This window comes from Botryllus schlosseri, chromosome 3 (assembly GCF_051294905.1).
Source record: "Botryllus schlosseri isolate E-star chromosome 3, Bs_hap1, whole genome shotgun sequence".
Classification (NCBI taxonomy): Eukaryota; Metazoa; Chordata; class Ascidiacea; order Stolidobranchia; family Styelidae; genus Botryllus; species Botryllus schlosseri.
In genome coordinates, this window is record NC_137238.1 from 13,215,901 (window position 1) to 13,242,252 (window position 26,352).

Consider the following 26,352-nt stretch of genomic DNA (forward strand, 5'->3'; position numbering starts at 1 on the left):
CGTATGTTTGACCTGGTGGAAGGTGACATCTGCCGATCCAATTTGACCGCGACACGGCAGATTGCGAGGCCAGCCCTGTAATGACTGAGCTATAACGGCTTACCAACTTGTCGTAAGCCGTACAGTACATACGAGATATTTTACATCGCTGACTTTAGATATCATAAGTAATGCTGTTTTGATGTATATGCAATTATATCTCGAAACCTCATTCGGCTTGAGACGTCGTCGCGTGCGGACCTCTTGCTGCGCTTCCTAACTGAGTAGTCTGAGATAGACAAGCGCTCTATAATAATTAGTGATCTACAACGCCAGTATCGGATGGAAGTCTCTTCCTCTGGCAAACGCAAACTGTCGTGTGTTTCTACGGACGTGGTCAATAGTGATAGTGATAGCGATGCTCGTGCTTCTTTAGCGAAAGTCTCCGCTAAGGATTATGCTAGTCAGCCTACGAAGCAACCTCCTAGCACCCAGGAACCGGAATTGAGCGAGCGACCTCAGGATGGAGCAGGTCAACAACATAGTAGCCAAATGAGAGTCGTGGTATCAGGTGAAGGCCTTTCGTTGAAGCGCCTCCATCCTACAGTAGTGCATAGGGCACTCTATTCATTGATCGGCGAATATGAGGGACCTCGTCCTCTTCGGTCAGGAGACCTTCTAATCACATGCACTAGTCCGAAACAGGTTCAAGCTCTCCTCCAGTCTGACTGTTTGACAGACAAAGTTTCCGGCTCTAAAATTAACGTAAAAACCTCTCTGTACCCCGAAAAATCATTTGCTAGCAGAGCTGTCATTTCTGGCGTGCCCCTAGATATCAAGGAGTCAGAACTACTCGACAACCTTAGCGGTGTTGGAGTATCAGCCGTAAAACGCCTTAAGAGGAAAGTCGACAAAGGTTACGACTCCTGTTCCGCCGTTCTCCTCTACTTCCGCTGTGACAAGGTACCCGAGAGTGTCAATTTCTCTTACCTTCGGTTCTGGACTAGGCCTTATAATCCTCCCCCTTTGAGATGCTATCGCTGCAATAGGTACGGCCACTCCAAAGAATCGTGTAGAGGAAAAGCAACTTGTAGTAAATGTGGTAGTTCTGACCACGAACATGCCTCGTGCACGAAGGAAAAATTTTGCATCAACTGCAAAAAACCTCACAGTGCCGCATATGGCGGTTGTAGCGTATATAAAACCGAAGCTAAACTGCAAATTATCAAAGAACGTACAAAAATCAGTTATTCCGAAGCGAAGGTCGTGTTGAACTCTGCCACCGTTGCTACCTCTTTGCCTACTTCTCATATGGACAGGACTTTTAGTGAAGTCCTTGCTAACGACTCTTCATATTTTCGACAACCACGACCTCGTCGCACCAAAATCAGTTCGATCCTTAGCAAACATACCATTTCCGCTCCTGCTCCCAATGACGGGGATTTGCGACATTTCAGTCAGACCAAATCGAAAGAAAATACTGTTAGCGATGCTGCTAGCCATAGGCCTACCGAATTGGAAGAGAATACCCCTATGTCTTCGTGTCAAACATCCACCCCAGATCTTTCGCAGTTACTTTCCCTACTTGTTGGAATCGTTGAATATACGATGGAGGCTGTCAAATCAGGTCAATGCAATGCGCTTGAAATCGTTTCCAGAGCATGCCTTAAGCATGGTTTTTCGGCTCCTGCTCCTAAAGTAAATGTCTAATCAAGCTCTTCGTTTCATCCAATGGAATTGTAGAGGTATTTATCGTAAACTACCCGAGCTTAAACAATATATCAATAACCTACCAAATACCCCTGATGTGATATTGCTTCAAGAGACTCATCTCATCGATAAGTATTCCCCCAAGCTGACGGGTTTTCGGGTCTTTCGTAAAGACAACTCGCTTCATTCCGGTGGTCTGGCCATTTTCGTGCGGGAATCTCTCCCCGCGACTGAGATTCAACTTGACACCCCATCTTGCATTGAAGTGTTATGTATATCCATCTGTCACCTACGCATCTGCAACGTCTATATGAGCCCTACCGCAATTTCAGAAGATAGCGCTTTTGTTTTCCTTGAATCGCTGTCACGTCGTGCACTAATCTTCGGGGATTTTAATGCCCACCATCTTTCCTGGGGGCAACGAAATAACCGACGGGGCCGCCTCCTATTTGACGCTTTCGACCAAAATGGATTGGTGGTGTTGAATAGCAGCTCGCCAACCCATCTTAATATTGCCTCTAACGCCATAAACCGATACTCGCTACTAGATTTATCCATCGCGTCAGCCGACGTATCCTCGAAGTGCCGAACCGACGTCACGGATCGTTTACTGGGAAGCGACCATTTTATTGTGATAACTACTTTCAAAGAAACGTTTTCAAATGAAACAAACAGGAAAAACTCGTGGAATTTTCGCAGAGCAGATTGGGCGGCCTTTGAAAGAAAAATCGATAGGAGCTTAGAATCTTCGGGCTATGAAGATGTAAACTTTTTGAACAAGAATTTCTCAGAATGCGCACTGGACGCGGCGCATTCGTCAATTCCAAAATCTCATTTCTCGAACCGAAAACCTTCTGTGCCATGGTGGAATGCGTCTTGCGATAGAGCCGTAAGACGCAAGAGAGCTGCTTTCCTCAAAATGAAACGGACCTTCTGCATGAATGATGTAACCCGATATAAACGCTTGCGGTCGGAATGCCGGAAAATGATTCTTTCTTCTAAAAGGGCAAGTTGGGAAAACTTCTGTTCTTCTCTGAATGATTCCAGTAATTACTCCAAAGTTTGGAAGGTAGTTCGCTCCTTTTCTGGTGTTCGTTCCTACAATATCATACCTCCGATCACTATTGGTGGCGTCGTTACCGGTAGTGACGACAGGTCGAAGGCTGACGCTCTAGCCTTGCACTTTTCGTCGGTTAGCAGTGATAGCAATTACACGTCAGCATTCCGAACAAGGAAGGAAGCGGTTGAGAATCAAATATCCTCCCGAATCACCAGTCTCTCAGCGCCTAACAATGATATCATTAACGATCCTTTTTCCATGGCCGAACTGAAATCAGCCATTTCGTCGCGAGGAAACACCAGCCCGGGCTTGGACGATATCGCTTACCCCATGTTAAAGCACTTGTCTGACAAGTCTCTAACATATATCCTCCGTTTGATCAACTCTTCTTGGAGTAATGGCCTTCTTCCCGACACCTGGAAACACTCTGTTGTTGTCCCCATATTGAAAGGTGAGAAAGACCCAGCTGCGGCTAAATCCTATCGTCCCATTTCGCTGACTAGTCACCTATGTAAAGTAATGGAGGTGATGGTAACGAGGCGCTTGAGATGGCACTTGGAATCTAACTCCCTTCTCAACGCCGCTCAGTCCGGATTTCGTCATGGGCGTAGCACCATGGATAACATCATGCAACTTCATGATACCGTGTACAAAGCGGTCAACAATCGGTATTCCGTGATTGCAGTCTTTTTGGACATCCAATCCGCGTATGATATGGTATGGCGCAACGGTCTTTTGTTCAAACTAACAGAGCTTGGAATAAAGGGCCAAACGTTGAATTGGATAAATAATTTTCTGTCACACCGATCTTTTCAAGTTCGAGTTGGTGGTTCTCTCTCCAACGTTCATTTTTTAAAAAATGGCCTGCCACAGGGCAGTGTCATCAGCCCTCTGCTCTTTGCAATCATGATGGCCGATCTTCCCCTGTTGGTAAACACCTCCCATGCCCTATTCGCCGACGACCTCTTACTTTGGGACTGCGGTCTCTCCATCCCAGACCTACTTCTGTCCATGCAGCGCTCTCTGGACTCCATACAAGAATGGTGTGACAAGTGGGGTATGCTCTTGTCCAAATCCAAAACCGTCGCAATGTTATTTACACGAAAAAGAAAAATACCTCCTCTTGCTCTCCAACTGGATGGTTCGAATATACCGTTCGTGGAAACATTCAAATATCTCGGCGTCGTTTTTGATAAGAGGCTATCCTACAAAGCACATATCGAATACATTTCCTCTAAATGTAGTAAAAGATTGAATTTGTTGAGAGCTCTAACTGGGACAAGTTGGGGAGCCAGTAAGAGGAGTCTCCTGTGTGTCTACCGTTCCCTCGTTCGCTCCATCATGGAGTACGGAATGCCGGCGTACTTTTTTGCACCGGTCACGCATCTGAAGAAGATCCAGGTTATCCAGAGTAAAGCTTTACGGATCTGTACAAATGCCATGCGCAGCACCCCGATTTGCGTGATTCAAGCCGAATGTCGGGAAATGCCTCTGCATCTGCGGCACAAGTTTATTTCAATGAATTACCGGTGCCACCTGATGAACCAGGACCCGAGAAACTCGTTCATCAGCCAAATTATTGAAGATTCCTGGCATGACATTTACTGTCTCACAAATCCAAGCTTTCAGACATTCAACACCTATACTAAATCACCGCTATTCAATGGCTTCATATTGGACAGGTACCGGCTTCCCTCGTCTCCTCCTTGGTTGTTACCTCAACCACGTGTTGATTTATCTCTCCTCTCGGAGAATGCTTTACGTGGCGTTATTGAGGCCTATAACCAGACTTGTTTAAGTCACGTTGCCGATAACTACGATGCACACACGCTAATATACACGGACGGATCTAAATCGCTTGTTGGAGGGGGAGCGGCGTTTTGCATCCCTTCGCTTGACGTTTCAGTTGCCCAGGCTTGTTCAGCCGAGCACTCTGTCTTCTCGACTGAAATGATAGCGATCGACCTAGCGCTGAGTTGGATTACACGAAATCGCAACTCGTCAACCGAATATCTGATCATGTCAGATTGTTCGAGTGCCCTGGCTTGCATTCGTAACTTCAACATGTATCCTCGCCATAAGCTGGTTTATGATATTTTATTCTCCCTGTCTCGATTGAGGGAACTCGACGTCAACGTATCATTCCTTTGGATTCCCGGCCATGTGGGCATTCACGGCAATGAAGAAGCTGACAGATTGGCAAAGAATGTCTCCACCACTCCGTCAATGTCCGAAGATATGCCGACGCTCTCCGAACAAGAAACCCGGCACATAATCCGTCGCCACTGCATGGCATTGTGGGATCAAGAATACCAGAGCTCCGAAAACGGCCTACGTTACAAGTCCTTCAACAGTTCTGTTCTACATCCTTCCCCTGGTTATGGTAATCGCCTTTATGATAGTATAATCCTTCGATTGCAATCAGGTCATTGTCGATTAAATGGCCATTTGTTCAAACTTGGAATGGTAGACTCTCCTGCGTGTTGTTACTGCCGCTACCCCGAAACTGTGGATCATTTCTTAATTAGTTGCCCTAAATATGACTTTCATCGTTCATTTCTTATTGATAAATGTGTTCAATTAAAAGTGAATTTCTGTATTGATGATTTGCTCACTGATTCTCGTATAGTCCCGTATGTCGTTGAATTTGTGTTATCGTGCAACCGCTATTTATAAACGTATAGTCTGTAATTTATTTCTGTAATGTTCGTGAGTGAATCAATTTTTGGAATCGCCTTATCTCACTTGATTGATTCGATGTCATTGTGCTATTGATCATTATTTCGTGTTAACTCCCTTATCTGTGTACTATGCTCAATGACTGTGGTGCAAAAGGCCGTCAGGCGATAAGCGCCAGTTTTTTGTTTAATAAACAACAACAACAACATCTCGAAACCTCTGTGTTGGCTGATGTTATCTGATGTCCCGTAATCAAGATGGCACCAGCAGAAGCAGAAATTTATACGCTCATAGCCGCGTCGGATGATGACAAGGTAGTTGAACGTCTTGAGAACCTGCTAAAGGCAGTAGATATACCAGACAACAAGAATTTTATATCTTTTGCCGAATCGCTGATCAAAGACAAGATTCAAATAAGGATTCGTAGCATTCTGGAACCGTATTTATCTCCCAAAAATGCCATCGGGGTGACAATCCTTTCCCATCAATGTGGGGACAATGATTTTTTGAGATATACTGATGATTTTGTTAATCAAAATCTGGACATGGTTATTGATAACAAGTCCTTCAGAAATTTGGATGCTGAGGACATTCAGCTGTATTTAATGAGCACCACACTTGACATATCTGTTACAGCGAGTGTCTTCTCAGCAAACCGAAAGTTCAACCAAACAATTCCACATAACGAAAACGTGAAAGCACTGACTGCAGCAACGCAAACAGCATTAATAAGCAAAGCTGTTTTTGATGACAATTGCATACTTGATCTTTTAGAAATCGTGAAGGGAACTTCATGTCATGAAATCGGATGCATTCTTGCACCTTTAATATCCCCCAAAAATTGTCTAAGCATTGCAATTTTGGCGAAGGAAATTGGTAACAACTCTTTACTGAGTTTTGTCAGTGTCTACATATGTAAAAACACCGACGTGATAGCATTCGGAAACCCTCTGAAAGTAATGACAATGACAAACTTCTGTAGATTTTTTTTGTCATTTAATATCGATGATTCCACCAAACTTCGACTGCTAGATGCAAAGTTAATACATTATTCTACTAACACGGAAAATAAGGACAGCCCTAAACCCGCGGAAATGGAACATATCGCTGCAATCTCAACAGCTGTGACAATACCATGTGAAGAGGTTGATTGTGAAAGGTTGGGCAAATTTTGCCATTTCAAGTTGAAAAATATTATTGATGATTTCAATTGTCTTGATATTGCCGTAATTGCCCATGAAAACCGACTCGATGAATTACAAATATGGACTGAACACCACATTATCAACAACTTTCCTCGAATCTTGTCCGGAGTTTCCTGCGGAAATTATTCGAAAAATATGCTTCGGAGATATATTGACATATCTTCACTGAGCTTTGTGAAACATGGTATGATGCTCACGTACTTACTTGATCACATAGGCCTATTCGGCGCCAGGAATTCAAGAAATGAAAATACCCTAATCTCAATAACTGAATCACGGGCATTAAGAGGACTGAAAGAATGCATGCGGAGATTTCGAAGCATTATTGCACGTGAATGGTTGCTAGCAGAATTGAGAAAACTGCCGTCCATAAAGAAACAGTTAATTGGGAGGAGCGGTGGTATGATTCAGCTCGACGGATGTAGTTTGACTTTTCCAAAAGATGCCTTAACAGATAATACACAGATAACAATGACCCTAAATACAAACGAAGATAAGCATCCTGAAACAGGAATTATCATAACACCTATTCTAAGCGTTGAACCATCCATGTCATTTCTAAAGCCTGTTGTTGTGAAAATGGAAACTTGTTACGCTGCATCCACGGTAATACAAGTATCCGTCGTACTCTTCAGCAAAACATCTGAATCTGAATGGAAGATGGAACAGGAAATTGATATGACTAGCGAATATCAAATATCATTCTCCACAATGCATTTCAGTGACAAAATTGGGAAGCTGCGCTTACATGATACTGAAAATGGGAGGTTTAGACTTAAAAACGACGTCTTCATACAGCAAGACACTGGAACGATTACATCATATTTTTACTGCTTTGAGAAGGATCGACTTGATATAAAACGCGTGATGAGAATGAGCAACTGCGCCTGTTTCACTCCTCACGCTGTTAGCGTGCGGGGATTGGGAGAAGACGATATAGAACTGGAAATTGTCCCTCACAAACTTGAATTGAGTCCATCTCTTATCTTAAAACGGGACGCATGGATACCTGATAAAGTTGCAATTGCAGACGTAATCGCAAATGGTAACTACCAACTTGATGCCGACCCGGGTACTGTGGTTACTGACCTCGCTGCAGGATCTTTCGTTTCTGGTAAATATCGAATTCTTGTCAACCACAAGCAAGCTGCGCTAGCTCTAGTGAAGCGAGAATGGCCTGTCAAACTTGATCCGGAATCGAGAGGTTGGTAGTTTGCTACGTTGCCGATCGTGCATGTTCAAACAGAATGATGTACACTGTAAAGCAGGGGTCACCAACACGCGGCCCGCGGGCCGCATGCGGCCCGCGAGGTCATATTTTGCGGCCCGCGACCTGATTGGGAGAAATTTCGGTATAACGCTTGCTAAAGCATTTTGAAATGCTGAAATTCATTTCAGTTTCAACATATTGTTGTTGGTGTTCAAAGTAAGCTATTCTACTATTCCCAATATCACTATTCCTCGCTATCTGATACAGTTTCGGCATGGTAATATCATTTCATGGAGGAAGAATTTGTTGATATAAATGGGCATATTGCCTTGACGTACAATGGCCCACCATTGCCGAGACTAAGACGCTTGAAAAACGATTTCAGGCTCTCCAAAAGACCATGCTTTACGAGGAGATAGTTTTCCAGCTAGTAGCGCTACCGTGTCCAGCTATCCCCAATATCGATACTTTAATCCAGGGGTGGCCAATCTCCGGCATTAGAAGGAAAAGTATGCGGCCGTCGACACTTAATTCAATTAGGATGTGTTGGCGGCCGTCAATATGCAAATTGAACTTGCGAATTGACTCCCTAATTAATGAGAGGTTTGAGCGATTCTTGAAATTTTCTTCGCGCTAAGCGCGGTTTAATGCTTGTTAACTTTCGATTTTAATATAGTAGTGTCCTTTGTAATTTGAGTCCCACAGTACAGATGCAAACAGCTGAGGAAAGTGATGCATGCGCCCCATAATGAAATACAATTTTTATTCGTGTTCTCCTCATCATGAATGAAATTTTTTCGGGTAGGCCTGCATCTGGGCGAATCAAATAGGCTATATCTGCACTATACCGACAAATCTGATGGGAGGTCAAGAAATAACTGCATGCAACAAAGGGAAGTAATAAGAATTGGCACACCCAAAGATGCAGCACAGCATTAATAACTTTCCTAAGTTTTCCAATACATCGCCCGCATCAACTCTACCGGTGAATCTGATCACATGGTCCGAGAAAGAATAAATATTTGATAGTAATATGTCAAACTATGCTAATAATTATTGACAAAATTCACTAATGAAAATGAAAAAATTTTCGCTCTTGGCGCGACTACAGAACTAATCCCTGTGGCTCTTCATAACATTACTACTCACAATTTCGGTGCGCATAGTAAACCGATATGAGTAAATAGATTACTCCGGAGTATACCGGCAATGGACATGGACAATTTAACGTGGATATTTAGCCCCAGTTTATTCATTATGCGGCCGCAAGCTACATGAGCAATCGAAATGCGGCCGTGAATAGCAAAAAGGTTGGTCACCCCTGTTATAGTTGCTACAGAGTGTTGTCAGGTATCGTGCGCAGCTCATAGTTCAAAATAGAATGAAATTGATGATCATGATTTTTTTGTTGTATTTGCGTTTGTACAATAAAATATTATTTCTTTCGTGGTGAATATGCCCGTCGCCCATGTTAGAGAGCACAGAATTGTACTAACGCAGAGTTATATGAAACGTGGTTGTTAAACTGCGTTGCCTATTTGAATCTCCATATTGAAGTCTTGCGGCCCGCGGCCTCCAGGAATTTTGGAAAGTGGCCCGCGACCCATTTTGAGTTGGCGACCCCTGCTGTAAAGAATACTATTACCATCAGTCTTCTAGTACCTCCAAAAACAGTCATCAGTAATCACGCCCGAGTATCTATATCACATTATATAGTCGTATACTTTATTCAGAATATATACAGTTGCAGTATTAATTACACTGTAAATCCAAGGGTGGGAAAATAGGTGTATTTATTACATTTCCACCGTAGCGTGTGGTGTGAGTCGGATAAACGGAACTTTCAGGTATCAAATTGTGCTTCCATACCCCTTCCAATGGGTTAAAATGAGCTAAAAGATGGTAGACGAAAACAGAGTTGGGAGTATACTCCGCTGAGTGGATATTGAAATAGCAATAACCAGAGGTGTTCAGTAACTTTACTGAAGTAGTTTTCCTCTATTGTCAGTACTTACTTAAGTAAATCTAGTTTTCCGCTACTTCTGCTTGGTCATATTATGTGACTTACTTAGTTTCGCTAAGCACAATTTGTCAAGTAGAAGTATCATGAGAGAGATAGAGAGACCAAGACGAGAAGGCGAGGGGCTGTTTTCGCAGAGAGTCCTGGATTTTCGTCTTGCGAAAATTTTCACTATCATCAAGGGCACGTGTCGAAAAAAAATTTGAGTTCCACTGTTCCAAACAGTGTTTCAAAAAATGCCACTTGAAAGTTAACTTGTATTTTTTGACGTTGTAAAATTATTCCACAATTGTGTAAATACATTCGAAAAACATGTAGTGAGAGGCTACGGCCGATTTGCACCCGACAACCTCAAAATCTCGAAAGTTTTTTGTGTCAATGGAGCCACATTTACGCAATATTGTCAATTTCAATCCACTGTGACGTCGTAAATAACGATTCGTGACGTCATAGCTAAAAAACAACAAGAAATATGTTATAAAAACGTAACATGCTTTGAATATGTTTGCTTTAACTTTATTTTTGTCCTAAATGCTACGCTATCTGTATCGCAAAAAGAGGGAAATGTCGCAAAAAGGCTAAGAAACACCATTCTATAGCAAAGCTATCATTTGCATCACATGATGCAGTCGAACCCTTATGCTGTTGAAAATATATATCTCTTAGGATGTAGCAACATGAACCCAGCTCACTGCACTTTCCGCGAAAGTCAGTTTCCAGGTTTCAGCTGTCATTGAGGTATTGCAGGGTGTTCATCGGTGCCACTTTTCAGAACTACTTACTTACTTGAGTGGTTTTGGACTGCTTCAAAAACAACTTCTACTTCCACAATGCTGCCCCGCTACTTCTATATGAGTAGCTTTCTTGACTACTTCAACAATAATCCAAATATTTTACGGGAACGTGCATGTAGTTTATGTTGAACGGGGTGATTTATAGTGATTTTAGGCTGAATCTTCTCATTAGCTACCCCCCTCCTAATACATTAGGCCACTTCTCTACACCTGTGATTTAGCCGTCTGGAATGTCGCTATCATTGATAGCTAGGGCTGGGCAAAATCGAGTACCTGAGTGATTCGATTCTGAATCACGTAAAATGCTTCGAGTCGAGTCGAGTCGAGTCGAGTAATCGAGTATCACTCATTATGACGCCGTAACAGAAAGTAATATGTCAAGGTTCAAATATGTACCTTTCATGCGACCACAGAGAATATTATGCCTGTTATCAATCACATTGAAGATACTTTGGTATTTTACGACCATACCGATTTCACTGCAGTTGGTGACAATGTTGTGGGATGATCATGACTTCGGAAATGTGCTATTTCCAGTGACGTTCCTAGCTTTGTACTATATGTTACGCATGCTACGATATGGCGAATGAATCTTTCAAGGCTTCAACAGCGAAAATTAGTATCGAAACTGTAATTATCGTTGATAAATTAACATTCAGTGGCGAGGAGCGTATAATTTCAGTACTCGAAAAAATCGTCATTTACTACTAGACTCGACTCGAATCACTAAAATTATTACTCGATTCAGCTTCAAGTAATCGAATCATTGTGCCCAACCCTATTGATAGCCAATAGCCTACATTGGCGTACTTTTGAAAACATATCTCTTGCAACGAGCTGGTGAACACGGCTTCAAATCTAGATTGCAAAGACAAGTATCATCTCGTGATCTGCAGTCTCAATCACAAAAACATTGCCCTAATGAAAATATAATATATGGAACTGTGTGTCGTACCGCATCTGACGATAAGGATTAATCTGCATACCGGTATTATGTTTGCTTCGTTACGAACCATATGAATATACCGTGTTCTCCACGTAATTCCGACGAGTTAATTCTTTATAATTATCACAATAAGGTGAAATTTTGTGTTTCAGAGCCTCCTCGTTATCTCGCTGTTGGGAACGCTGTCTTGGCAGGAGGAATCATGAATCAAGAAAATAAAGACTGCAATAATTCGATCGGGTAACGGAAACCTGAACCAGTTACCCGATGAAAATGTTTGTGTACACAATCATGCAGTGTTCGGTTCAAGTCACTACCTTCGAGTCACGAATCATGTCAATTCATTGTACATTTTGACTCGAGTCAAGTCAATCACGAGTCAAGTCACAATTCAAATCAAATTGAATTTTCGAAGTATGAGTGACGATTGAAAGTCATTAAATTTTTCTAGTTGGACTGACAAACATATTAATTGGCCTTTTATCTCGAATCAAACAACGGATATAAAGTTAAATATACATGCAAAAAAAACTTGTATAGCTGCATGCTACAGTCTGGTATTATCAGTTCAAACAAGAGCAGTGGTCCTCAAGCTGGGGGTGGGGGCGAAGACACCGTCAACTGAAAAATTTTTCGCGCTCGTCGCAATTTACCTCTTGCTCGAGGTATTTACTCTGACTATGTTTAGAATTTATTAGTGGAGAATTCTGTCATCAATAGCCATAGCTTTCAATGCCATCAAACTATCCCTTGGGATTGCTAGCATTCTGATTTATCTCTGTAATATTTTGCTATATCACAATAAGGGGAGGCGTGAAATTTTCACTATCAACAAAGGGGCGTGTCTAGAAAATTTGAGAACCACTGAACTAGAGGATCGAATACGAAGCCCCGGGAAGTTGATTTCCTTGTGTCGGCACCATATAGGACACTATGGTTGAATGCAGCCATAAAACAATAATTATGCGACCCTCGGCACATAATAAATTAGCGTGTGTTGGCAACCTTCAATATGCAATTTGACTTGACGAATGGTTCCCAAATCTTTAAGAGATTATGAACATGAAAATGTTATTCACACTTGGCGCGATTCAGGGTGAGTTGGATTTGTCGTATTTAAAATAATAGTGTAGTCAATCTCATCTATAAGTCCCACCGGACAAATGCGAACCGCAGAGGAAAATTAAGCGCCCCATAAAAAATACCAAGTCGGAATCGTGTGCGTCTTACGATTGCAGGTTTTTCCCGTACGTTTGGCTGATTCCAATATATATTTCGAATATGCCTACAATCCTGATGGAAAATCAAAAATAACAACATGCAGCAAAGGGATTAATAAGAGACGGAAGATGCATCATCAACGATTTTGTGCCCAAAATTTTCGAATAATAAGACACCGCCTCGATCAACTCTATATCGGTTAATCTGATCACATGGACTAAGAATGGATAAATATTTGACTGTAATATATGAAACAACCAATATTGTTGACGAAATTTATTTTCCTGACGGAAATTGTTTTTCGCATTTCGCGTGACCACAAAGGGAATCCGGATACTTTTTCCGAACATTTATACTCGTGATTTCGGCGAAGAGATAGTAAGCCTGCGGGGTGTTCTGCTACTACAATTTAAAACTTTTATACTCAACGTATATTTCAAGAAATCGGTGATGGCACAGAACACCACGAGGGCTCTCCGCGGTGCGAAGTTCCCTGCAGTAGTCAATTTAACATGAGTATTTGACGTCCAGATGGGCCATGACGACACTCCGCTGGAATACGGCCGTATGCCATGTATGGAATCGAAGCATGGCCGTGAATAGAAAGGAGGTTGAACACCCCTGGATTAGGCTTACTATACGGAATCAGTGAGTTATGCGGTCAGGGTTGTACGAGTTTCGAGTAATTAATAAAAGGGTGTACCACGACGAAAAAGGTTGAAGAGCACTGGTCTTTGGAATCAGACACCCACCTTGGGCTAGGCGATCTATAGAGGAGGCCTGCACACTGAATGAAAAGTAAAAAAAAAGATAGAATAGAAAAAGCAAGCGACAAAAATGGGGTGGCGTGTCATGGAAGAAAAGATCGATAGGTCAGGTAGTGGTCCGGTAATTTTGAGGATGGACCAGTGTTTATTTCGTAGCAATTGCTTGTATATCGACTCGAATGTGGACATGCTCTTCGACTGTTGGATGGCCGGTGAGATTCTGTTCCACACGTCAGGTCCGGCATATTTGATAGGGTGATGATCTTTTCGGTCGATCATATGATATTTGGACGACGTGGATGTGCGTGTGTTGTACTTGTGCGCTTTTGATTCCGAGGTGAAGAAGTCATTTAAATATTCGGGGCAATGACCACAGTGGAAATGATACATAAACTTGGCGATTTCTGGATTCCGCATATCCTCTATGTTTAGGACACCGAATCTCTTAAGCAGCGACTTGTTGAATGGACAATAGGGTTGTTCAAACATACCATTTTTTTCCAAATTTCACTCGCTTAGTGATAAAATTGTCATATTGCCAAAACAAGACGCTACACACCAAATCTGAGTCAATTCCGACCAGTAAAGGGCATGCAATCTTAAATTGAAATTTCGACCATTTTTGAATTTATAGTATTTACGGTCAACAATTTCGACACTTCGATATGACCAAATATCGTGTTCCAGGCATGCCTGAAGGGAAAGTGATGCTTTTTTCACGGGCTTACATATTTATACTGGGCTGTGATAGAGTTGAGATAATCAAATTGCTAATTAATGAAAATTAATTTGACATTGCTTTGCTGGAAATGAGTCAACGAAATTGAAATAGTGTCGTTACAACGATAGTGATATATATTAGCAAATAAAATACTTTCAAGGCTGTAATCGGGCGCCATGAAGAGAAACTGAACGGACGCACAGGTAAAATACAGCAAAATATATTTCCCAGGTTAATATCGATACCCGAAAGTATCTTTTGACGTGACGATGTAGATTTGACGACGTTTTGGCTGTGTTTTTCGCGATGCGTTATGAAATGTGCTTTTCACGACTCCCATCAACCCCCACAAGGCCAATTACAAATGCTGAGCCATTATTTTCGAATTTTAGCTGATCTACATCATCATCGGCCAGTTATATGTACCGTAGTGAACTCGCGCCAACCAACAATGGAATGCTTGAGGTATGTCATGTTACCAGTTGGTTGATAATAATGATGACATATACGTCCTCATATCAACAATTCTTCTGAACCACTTCATATCATCATCGAGATTTGGTGGTGAAAAAAGACCCGATGAAATTAAGCACTCGAAAGGAATGGGAAGAGCTAGAACGAGCCACGGCATAAAGTGCAACATTGAAAATGAACTGTGACATTGGGCACTAGTCCGAGGTAGATGTTAGTTTAAGAGACCGCAACTGCGCGTCGTTCGGCATCCTCCTATGAGTTCATTACATCGCAAGGTGTTATCGCATTGTGTAAGTCTTGATCCGATAAAAATATAATCTCCAGATTATTGATCATTGTCTTTCCATACAATTGTCTTTACTTAGCCTAGTATTACGACAATGTGCTTCATTGCGGAGCGCGGAGTACTGTTATCCACAAGCTCAATTGCTCCTAATACGTGAAATTCACACTGGTGCGACAAAAGATATCGCCTCTAGTCTGGGAAATATATTTTACTGTATTTTACCTGCTTGGAAATTCATTTTCAGTGCTAAAGTACTCATATGCGATGTTTATCACTATCGTTTTCACGGGGCTCTTTCAATGTAGTTCGAGCTTCTAGGATACTGTTTATTTTTATCTGACAAAATTTTTAATCAGGCAAATATTTATTTATTATTCATTAATATAGCGTAACTTGAAGATTGCTTGTTTGCAAATTTATTAATGGCCTGAATCATTATTCTTGTGGTAGATGGACTTTATGTGCGTTCAATATGTTGGCGTATTGTTTCATAGGGTTTCGGAACCTCCCCATTTTTCCTCGTTCTGTGGCCATTTGCCCCGATGTTCTCTACCAAGATTCAAAATGTATCATATCTCTAGCTCGATGAATAATACATTTTATATTTTTTTAGTGAAGAAAAGAGAAAATTTGGGGTTCGCCGAAGGATCGGAGATTAGTTAAACGCCTGGTTTGTAAAAGTAACGAAGCACTGCAGTACACTCAGGGTTTCTGTCACAGTTTAACAAGACTTTATACTCATTGTTTTTACCTATGACATCAAATACTTATGAAACAATTCCTACCGAATACCTGATGAATGTAAAACTGCAAAGTGGTGGTCAGTATATTGTAGCCGTTCGGTCGTAGTCCTCGCTATCTAACTGAATGCGGCTATATTACTTCAGGTTCGACTGGATCCAGAGACACATTGCAGATTCGACGGATATATTACAACGAAGGCAGGCACAATAAACACATCAATACTTCCAATCCAATCCAAGACTTAACACAGTAACAACTCCACACAAAGATACTCCAAGACCAACTCCATCCAACTACATACCAAAGACTCAACTCCTATCCAACTACATACAAAAGACTAACTCAAATCACTTCCTCTTTTCCAATACCGCATGTTACCCTACGCATGACTGGTCTTACAACCAGATAGTCCGGAGTCATTATGGCTCCGGAACCGAGCGGTTACACAATTCTCTTTATGCTTGAGCATTGAGCGTTCCAGGTGCCGATATGATGGAAAATATTAGTGCGTTCAATTCTTAATGACTACCTTCCGCAAGCCTCTTGCATGCAGGTCCAAGTCAACTATAAGAAGATCGATGTACAGAATTATATCACGGTTATAAATCATATTGTCTATGTGCATACCTTCCTACGTCCCTCCGTGCAAGTATCATGATGATTAAAATGTTGTGTTAGATTTATTCGGTAATGTAAGTCTAATCTGAGGTATAGATCCTGATTTCCTGTACCAAGGGTGTTATATATTCACATTAGGGTTGTCCAAAATTTGGAAAATCTTAAAAATACCCGTGATGGTGTCTCATTCCATAGATTATTGATAAAAAACAACAATGAGTCTGAAAGAAGCTCACGGGAAAGGCGTTAAGATTTCGGGCAAAGCGTTTGAAAGTAGCTGTCCAAGAATGGGCGTGCCACCGACCATAGAACGGCGAGAAGACTAGTAATCAAATAACCACGGCTCTTGATTGGGTAATCGGCTATGCTTCAATGATCACCACAGCAACAGCTTGCTGCTTATGTGTCCAAGGAGTCTGCTACCTGTGGGGATTCTGAAAGCGCGTTGTTGGTAGGTTGGCAGACGATAATTTAAGATTAATTAGGGACATGTTGAGGTACGAAATACATGATGAACAAACAACAGCTGCTTCACAAAAACTTTTACAGCATGACTGCTTTATTGTGAAAGAAACGGCTGTAGCCTACAAGCCGCGTTTTCATCGAGGGAAAGCAAAAACTCTTATGCAAGTGGTGATCGAATTCCCCGTTTCAGAAGGGATCCATGATCAGTGAATACAAATATAAAGCTTGACAATGACACTATATATTGTGTGATCTTATTGGACCCAAGTTGTAGTATATAGTTGAAGTTTTGAATGCTCTAGGGGTCGACTGAATCAACCGGTTATGCTTGGTTGAATTCACATGTAAGTGTTATCAAAGTTAATGATGCTGCAGAAAAGAGGTGTAAAGTAAGCACAGACTTTGCTGGATATGATATCCTAACTATGCTGGATACTATGCAGCATAGTCTGTGCTTTTCTTCACGCCTATTTTCTGCGGGATCGATAAGGACTTTGATATACCACATCCAGCATAGCCTGTGCGAGTGTGCGTTATCATTAGGGACTTTAGCAACACTTACAAGTGAATTAAATTTACTGTAGGCATCTGATGAATGCCAAGCATAACCCGCTGATTCAGCCGATCCCTATGGCATTCAAAACGTCACCTAAGTATTACAGCTTGAGCCTAATAAGATCACACAAAGTACGGTATCGTGTCATTGTTAAGCTTTATATTTGTATTCACTGATGATGGATACCTTCTGAAACGGGGAATTCATTCACCACTTGCATAAGCGCCTTTGTTTTCCCTCGATGAAAACATGGCATGGAGGCTACAGACGTTTCCTTCCAATAAAGCAGTCATGCTGTAAACGTTTTTGTGAAGCAGCTGTTGTTTGTTCATCATGTATTTCGTACCTCAACATGTCCTGAATTAATCTTAAATCACCATCCGCCAACCTACCAACAATGCGCTTTCAGAATCTCCGCCGGTAACGGACTCCTTGAACACCTAATCAACAAGCTGCTGCTTTCGTGATCATTGAAGCATAGCCGATTAGCCAATCAAGAGCCGTAGGTGTTTGATTACTAGTCTTGTCGCCGTTCTGTGGTCAGGGGCACGCCCATTCTAGGACAGCTACTTTCAAACGCTTTGCCCGAAATCTTAACGGCTTTCCCGCGAGCTTCTTTCAGGCTCATTGTTGTTTTTTATCAATAATCTATAGAATGAGACACTATCACGGGGTATTTTTAAGATTTTCCAAATTTTGGAGAACCCTAATTCACATACGTAGGCTAGGGTTGTTCAGAATTGACCGACTTTCAAAAAGTCTAGGTTTTCAGTCCGTTTCCCATGCCTTATACTTTAAAAACAAATTCTGGCTACTTTTTTTTGTAATTCATCCCCTGCATCCGTGTGCATTTTGCCGTTTTTTCATGCACCAAAAAAATTCTTCGGAATTTGGGGATTCCCCCGTTGTGAGTGACTCGACAGCAATCGCATTTGTTCTCGTTGACGTGAAGCGGATGTTCTAGCGTTGATGACGCGCTAGGCACGGCGGTGAAATGGGGATCATTGATTACTCAGGTGTTTTGCTGCTTTGTTGTTGAAGAACTGTGTTTACGATTGAGGTGCACGACTTACCAGGTAGCTTTTTAACTCATGCTGTTAGCGAGTCTAGCGCAGGATTAGTGATCATAGTATTGTAGCAGTATTGAATTATTCGATCTAATGGACCTGATACTCTTTCTTGTCTACTGAGATAGAAAACAAAGCTTGTAAATGTCTTTTCCAGTGACTGTGGAAAACAGCCAATCGGTTGCTCTGAATTTTATGTTATTTCCTAAGATAGCAATATACTTACTGGTCGGAGTATTTCCAATTTATGAATCATTATCTTCCAGAATCAATAAGTGGATCTAATCCGACTATTCTTGCTCAAGTTGTGCAGTATGTGTTTGACCTTAGAGAACTGAAATGTTTCCAACTATTCTTCGTTGCTTGGCTGAGTTGATGTATATTTATTTTTCTAGGATTAGCTCTAGTGCGAAATATCTAAAAAAAAAAGAAAATTGCCATCTAGTGATATAGTATCAAAGAAAACTAGAAGATCACGGTCGCAGACACAGCATTTCCTAGCTGGGCCCTCTGAGGAAACATTACGAGATCGAAGCTGCTTACTCTTAGGAAAGTTATGCAGTATGTGTGACACCTAAGAGAGCATTCACATGCGAAAAATGAACCAGTAAAGTTACACATCCAGGAGGTAGGAGATGAAGTACGGTAATAGGTTTTTGGTTGCTGGCTGCGACAAAGACCATCACACAAGTCAATGCCATTGAAAGATTAGAGACAGTGTGAAAACAGAAACCAAATGGCTGTCACTAAAGGCCAGCAATATGTATCAAGAAAACAAAGTGACTTTGAAGCCAAGTTGAGTAAGCTATGGGCATAGAGGAGCTCCTGACGCGATGAAGACAATTGAAGCAAGTACACTTCTCTCCGGCGATAAGAAACATGAATACAAAACATTTTATCAGGATCAAAGGGGTCCGTGATTAGCAACGATTGGTGGCAAAGATACAGTGTCGAAAGTGAAAACCATGCAACAAAAGAGACGGACCATGAGTGCGAGAGAGTGCACCAGCTTCAAGTAGCGAAGGTGAATTTACAGAGAGCTCATCTATATCTTCGCAGGTAGATGACACTTCCCACAGCAGTGATTTTGAAGTGGCGCAGTCGACACCGGGTCATTGCTTTAAATTTGTGACTCTAAAAGCGCCTGTAAACCTGTTCAACGACAAAGACATATGCCAGGTTTCCGATCGCTTGAAAGTCAGCCATAATGCTGCTACCATGATAACTGCAGCACTGATTAAAGCTTGCGATGGTGACCCTAATGACTTTCATCCTTCAAGATCTGGAATCTATCGACGACGCATTGCAAATCGTTTTAAAATTTCTGAGTCTATTGTTGAAAAAATAGCAAACGATCCACCAAAGCACATCACATTGCACTGGAATGGAAAGCTCACTGGGAGTCGTTTAGGAGAGCAATTTGAGGCCTTGGCAGTGCTGGCATCGTCTACGTGTTGTAACGCATTTGAGAAGGACAAACTTCTTGGCATTCGAACTCTGGAGAGTGCTACAGGAAAAGCACAGGCTCATCCGTCATTTGAACTGCTGGAACTATATAATTTAACAGAAAATGTCAGAGCTCTTGTGTTTGACACAACATCCTCAAACAATGGAACAAATTGTTCTGTTACTTGAAGAATTGATAAACAGGAAAGTTTTCTACAGTCTTGTCGCCATCATATTCATGAACTAGTCATCCGGGAGATTTGGAAGTGAAGTGTGTATTTGGATCGGCGACCACAGGCCCTGAAAACACAGATTTTAATACCTTCCAAGAAGTGGAAAGATATTGATCAATTAAGAAGCTCTAAAACACTTCAGTTTGATGAAGGCAGCGGGTTGGTGATGAAAGCTGATGAAGCAAAGCAAGAATAATTCCACTGATTAAGCCATATAATGGAAAGCAGAAAGAAGTATTGATAAGAGATGACTACAGAGACTGTGCAACAGGCGCCTTGGTGATTTTAGATGACCAATATGTTGATAATCGTTTTCGCAAGCCTGGTGCTACTATAGCACTGGATGGACGAGTCAAGTGCTGTACTGTCAAAAAATGTTCATGTGGAGTGAGCAAATGGGCTATTCTGTAGAGTTCATTAGAAAGTTGGTACGAATAAATATTGCCCAGTTTTCTGTCCCAGCTTAAAACTAATATTGCATGTGACGCACAGAGTAATGATCTCAAATTTCTTCATGACATGACAGACTTTACATCATGCGATTTCACAGTGGCTGATGTGGCATATAACAAGATGTGAAAACATCATTGGCATCTCACCGAGGAAACGGTGGTATCTGCAATGTTCTCGGCTAAACCAAAGATTCCTGACAAAGTGAAGGAAGCGATGGCTGCTAAATTGCTGCAAATGCCAATTCTTGAACAATTTCGCAGAGGTATACCTCTGAGTCTAATCTCTGACTCTGTCTCTGAGTCAATGAGTATGGTTGCTTTAATTGGACCGGAATCATGGTTTCTATTCGATGCTATACATGCCGAACATGATTAGTTGAGTCTTCCAGTTTCGGAATGGCATACAAATCCGCATTTTGTGACTGCTCAAGAATTTGTGAGTAGTGTTGAAGTAGTTAAAGACGCAGCAAAGCGTTTGGTAAAATTGAATACCGACTTTGATGCTTTAAAAACAGATGACAAAGAACAGCGGACGAGCCTCTTACAAGCCGTGGAAGATCACGGGAACAGATATGCCGATTTCTCTAAAGCAACCATTTCATCCACCTGATTTAAGTAGTATTTGCCGAGTTGATCTATTTCTTTTCCTTATTGTTTCGTTTCCTTTGAACAATGTGATGTTTAAAATGTGGCTGTGAGTGAATGATACATTCACAGTTGTATTGTTGCACATGGTGATCCCGGAAATTGATGGACAATCTCAGGTGGGGTTGAGGAGTGTAGGATATGTGATCCAACAACATGACTATCAGTCTTAGGCAGTTTTGAGGAGTTCTAAGGGAGTGTAGGACATGAAAATGGTGTCCTGAACCGGCAATACTTTCTTTAATAAGGTTATGTAGCACTCCAAACCGCAATAGCTGCATAAACCCAGCTTATATATGACTTTTACTAGCCTAGTCCGAATGGCGACACTCAAATTTTAGGGGAATCCCCTATTTTTAGCCGATAATTTTCCAGCTCAAAATGCACACGGATGCAAGGGATGAATTACGAAAAAAAGTAGCTAGAATATGTTTTTATGGTATAAGGCATGGGAATCGGACTGAAAGCCACGACTTTTTGAAAGTCGGTCAATTCTGAACAACCCTAACGTAGGCTATATCACGGGTGGTAGACATGTGTGAATACACACGTTGAGTTTTTAAATCCACAATACCTTCCTGATCATCATCGCGTAACAAACTCTCTTTGGAGTGACACTACTGAGTAACTACAAATTCAAATTACAAACATACCCATCCCCACTCCAGTTTATTAGGTATCTTGCTGACTCTGCCGTTCAAATCTAGGCTTGTTGTGTTGTCATCGAAGGATTTTATAATTTAAAAGAAATGATATCAAAATTATATCATTTAACTATTCTTCATCGCATAAGTTATCATTCCGATTTAGAGAAACTCATTCAACCGTGTATGACTGTCAGTAGAACATGCCACAGATGACGTCGCGGATGCCTTAGGAAGCCGCTTAACTGTAAATGTTTGTTACAGAGGAGGCAGTAAATTCACACGTTTGCTGTTGTCTACAATTGTTCGTTGAGCGTTAATATGTAGAATGTAGGCCTACATTTAAATTGCCTTAAGTTTCGAAAAAAAAACATCATATGGCTCTCACGGAAATAAAATTGAAATTGGGAAGCTTGCAAAAGTTTACCGACCTCTACGGCTAAGCTTAATTGCCCCTGCTCAATAGGGGTGTTCAAAAATCACTTTTTTTCAAATTGTACTTGCTACTTGATAAAATTGTTAGGTTACGTAATTGAAGCCTACACGCCGAATTTGGTTGAATCCCAGCCAGTAGCCGCTACAGGAGAAGAAAGTTTCTAATTATTATAATAAATAGTAACTTTCTTCCCCGGTAGCAATGCGTCTACTGGGTGGAATTAAACCAAATTTGGTAACATAACAATTTTATCAAGTAGCTAGTACAATTTGAGAAAAATAGTCCTTTTTGAACACCCCTACTGCTCAACTATTGTATTCCATTATGTCGCATGCTCAAACGTAGAACAACCGGTTTGAATATTTTGTTGTGGTAATTCATGGTTGGTGTCAACTGCTATGGTAATTTACACCATGCCATTTGTTCTTCATTTTTATTCCGTAGATGCCGACATGTAACACGACCCACTTCTAAGCTTTTATGAGACACCACTTACGCCAGTGGTTCTTAACCTTTTTTCCTCCAGCGCCCCCTTTCAAAAATTATCGTGCTCCAGCGCCCCCCAACCTCATATTGTAAGTAATGTAATAAAGACTATGAGTAAGAGGGAGGGCCGTAACAGCACTTCGTCAACCCCCCTAAAAACGATTGCCTTGCGCACCCATAGCGTGATAAACCAAACTTCTGAAGGCTTCACCCCCTAGAACCCCGTAGCGTGATTTCGATGGTCAGCAAAGTTTGTGTGGCCTGGTTGCTCTAGGTACCCAAATTTTCTATAATGCCTGAATGAATAGGTGGTAATTACATATTTAAGTCGCTATAAGCTTTTTATCCTCTCAGCCTACGTAATCAGATTTACCAGTAGCGCTGAGTGAGCTGTTGTATGTGATTGTGATAAACCGACCGCCCCTCATCACATTGTTCGCTTTTGCCATGAAATCAGCGGTACTGTTTAGTGAGCCAGTCCGAAGCGCGAAAACTTTCGTTAATTCATGATAAAATCGGTCAGTAAGATCGGGAATTGCATATATATAGCTATCAATTTCTTGTCCTCTCTGCTCACGTTACCAGATTTACCGGTAGAGCTGAGTGAGGTGCAATGTTCCCTCTAAGCTGCGCACGTGCGCAGTGCTGACACGGTCTATGCGCACAGAAAATCTACGTTGCACACAACAAATCCGAAGTTATAACCTTTTTTTTAGTCGTTACGCACTGTTGTCCAAGGGTCTGCGCAGTGAGTTGTTGAGTGTGCGCAGACTCATCAAACGTAGAGCGAACATTGTGAGGTGTCTTGGAAACTGTAGGGCCCGTAACTAATAATTAAACATATTCGGGCGGGCGAACCCGTTGGTACGACTTTGTTGCATGATGTTATTTCGTGACTTCCTGTCTGCTATATCAAAACATATAGAATCGCCCAACAGAAATATCTAGTTTTAGATATCCCTGTCGCCCAATCGTACTAAACTAAAAGACGCACACGATTTCAAATTGGTATTTCTTCACTGGCATATAATTTTTCCTTGCAAGATGGAATTCGTATTCGGGGGTTCAGATTGCCAAGACAGGAACATTCGGTGCCAGTCATTTAGGCGCCCATGGACAATTAAACCTATATGTCTTTTGTAGGCTATATATAATGAAGTTTTCGATGTTAATTTGCTCTGAATACTCATTAAGGATATGTCCTACCAGCACATCATCTACTGCGAAGCCATTTTTCTCCAGCGCCCCATGCCGCCCCCCTGAGCCCAGCGCCCCCCATGTCGCCCCCTGAGCGTTTCCGCCCCCTTCAAAATCGCCCGCGCCCCTTGGGGGGCGCTGGAGGCAAGGTTAATAACCACTGGCTTACGCGGATGAGATGATGAAGAGGAGCCTAGCCAGTGTGAGTAGCACAGGCTTTATAACTTCACATCACTGTACTGTACTGTACTGATGCAAACCTAAGCGTCAAGTTCGTTTTCGGTGCGCTAGTGCCAATTAAATCGTTCTCGCTCGCATTGACGTGAGGATGAGGGTTCTTTGAACAAAATAAAAACAATTTTTTTTATAACATCCTTGTTTAATTTCGTGGCATTTCAACTACAACTTACTTTTTTGGTGTCACCGGCATAGCAAAAATTACCACTAGACAAAATCCAATATCTTTCTATCTTATATTAACATAACAGAGCGGAAATATGCTTGAGGAAAAGAAATGGTATTTATACTAGGTCCATATTCATGTTTAATAGTATACATAAAATCATTATACTGTTTGATGAAATCAAACACCTTGCTTTGTAACAGAAACTTGAATTTTGTTGCAGTTTCAAAATCGATCGCGAACCATATCATCATGGACATAATTTGAATGTCACTTCACAAAAGTTGCTCGGAATGTAGGAAGAAAGCGTGTAACAATTTTCTAACATTATTTTGTAACGTATCTTGTGTGATGTTCGTCACGGGCCTGGTACTTTGACAGAACGCGTTTGGGCTATGTTATTACAGAACCTAACAGAATCTATTTTGAACACTTTATCGTGAATGCTAGCGTGCGATCTACGTAAACAATTTAATGGGCGTATCACATCAGCTATTGTATGCCTTCATAAAGCGACGACCATGAACCGGGTATATACACAAATAGTGATGATATTGTCGCAGCGTTGAAAGCTAAAGATGAGTATAAATTATATTAGACATTGGTTAACTATTTAGCGACGGTGAGAGGGAGATAGGTAATTACGCAGTATAGCATCTCCCAATGTATATTTTGATGTTATTGGCTGCGAATATAAGCGCGATACTATAACCCACTGAACGTCGAAAGCCTAATAAATTTAAGCTTTGCTCGCAGCTTTGACCCATGTATTCTTTTGCTGAAACATGATCTGAGCTGAGTCACTACACAAATTACCGTGGTTTCGTGATCTGTCCAGTTGGTTTTTCATTACACTCTCTCATACCTCCAACAGTGGAGAAAGTTTTTGCGATGGTCATATGTTTTTTTTAATATTCTTGATTTTTGACCAGTGTTTCAAGCAAGTCACAAGGTTTCGAGTCACCAGCAAATTCTTCTTTTATAGTTGTGACAAATCGAGTAATTTCTGCTTCATCGCCGAACCATAAGTCTTAGTTCAAATCAGGCAGCAATAGGTCGAGTCCGAGTCCAAGTCGTACAGTACATTGTTGAGATCAAGACTGCTTCAACTTACTTATGTGAAACTCATGGATGATATAGAAGGCATTCATAATATACCAATTTTTCTCAGTCTTACTTGGAGGTTAATCTCGGCTCGCCCGCACCCGCTGATCTGCGTAACTTTGTTGTAAAAAAGTCCCATCGAAAGTGGATCCTGCTATAAATTGGCGACTCGGGTGTCTTAGTAACCAATTTTAGGTCTATCTCCATGGTGTAAAATGACCACAGTTTTCGAAATACCACAAACATTAAATAACAATAAGTAGGCTACGCTGAGTTCAGGATTTATGACAAGATGATGATTAAAGAAGGAAAAGGGGAAGGGAGGCGAGCTGCACAGTTGGTCAAGTGCCAGCGTCACGACACCAATGGCAGTGGTTCGAATCCCGGTTAGGACCAACTTCTATGTGTCGGAGGTTATATGGGCTCCTCATCGCCGATCCCGCTGTAGTTACAGAGTATTGATGAGCCCAGACACAGAGTTATAAGCCACGCCCTCAAAAAAGTCGGCAGCCGAGAATCGGAATCGGACGCATACAAGAGGATATGCCTGAAGCGTGAATGGAAGAGTGATTAAAAGTCGTCCCGTGATTAAGCTGAAGATGAAGATTCTTGCATGTACAAAGTCACTGCATCTGAACTGTATATTATATGTTTTGTGACACACAAGGCCTAAACGGCGATAAGCGTCACCGTCACACCGTGTGTAATAATAATAAAGGAAAAGGGTAATCTAGTTACGCCATGTCATTTAGCGGTGACTAGAAAAAGGTCAACATCACCTCAA

General features: G+C 41.5%; 1 protein-coding gene and 3 long non-coding RNA genes across 4 annotated transcripts in view; 3 read left to right on the forward strand and 1 right to left on the reverse strand.

Moving 5' to 3' along the window:
• The window catches only part of LOC145434923 (uncharacterized), a 310,059-nt gene that overhangs the window by 21,580 nt on the left and 262,127 nt on the right, over positions 1–26,352 (forward strand). The window lies entirely within an intron of this gene.
• On the forward strand, positions 5,642–12,140 carry LOC145434901 (uncharacterized). The gene is made up of 2 exons (XM_080312131.1): positions 5,642–7,837; positions 11,756–12,140. Exons 1-2 carry the CDS (start codon positions 5,686–5,688, stop codon positions 11,845–11,847), a joined length of 2,244 nt encoding a protein of 747 aa, XP_080168257.1. The 5' UTR covers positions 5,642–5,685; the 3' UTR covers positions 11,848–12,140.
• LOC145434935 (uncharacterized) lies at positions 15,983–16,258 on the reverse strand. The gene is made up of 2 exons (XR_013913643.1): positions 16,144–16,258; positions 15,983–16,109 (listed from the first exon to the last, which is right to left on the reverse strand). It is a non-coding gene; the product is annotated as an uncharacterized LOC145434935 (long non-coding RNA).
• On the forward strand, positions 18,185–21,391 carry LOC145435808 (uncharacterized). Its single transcript, XR_013914035.1, has 2 exons — positions 18,185–18,471; positions 19,362–21,391. It is a non-coding gene; the product is annotated as an uncharacterized LOC145435808 (long non-coding RNA).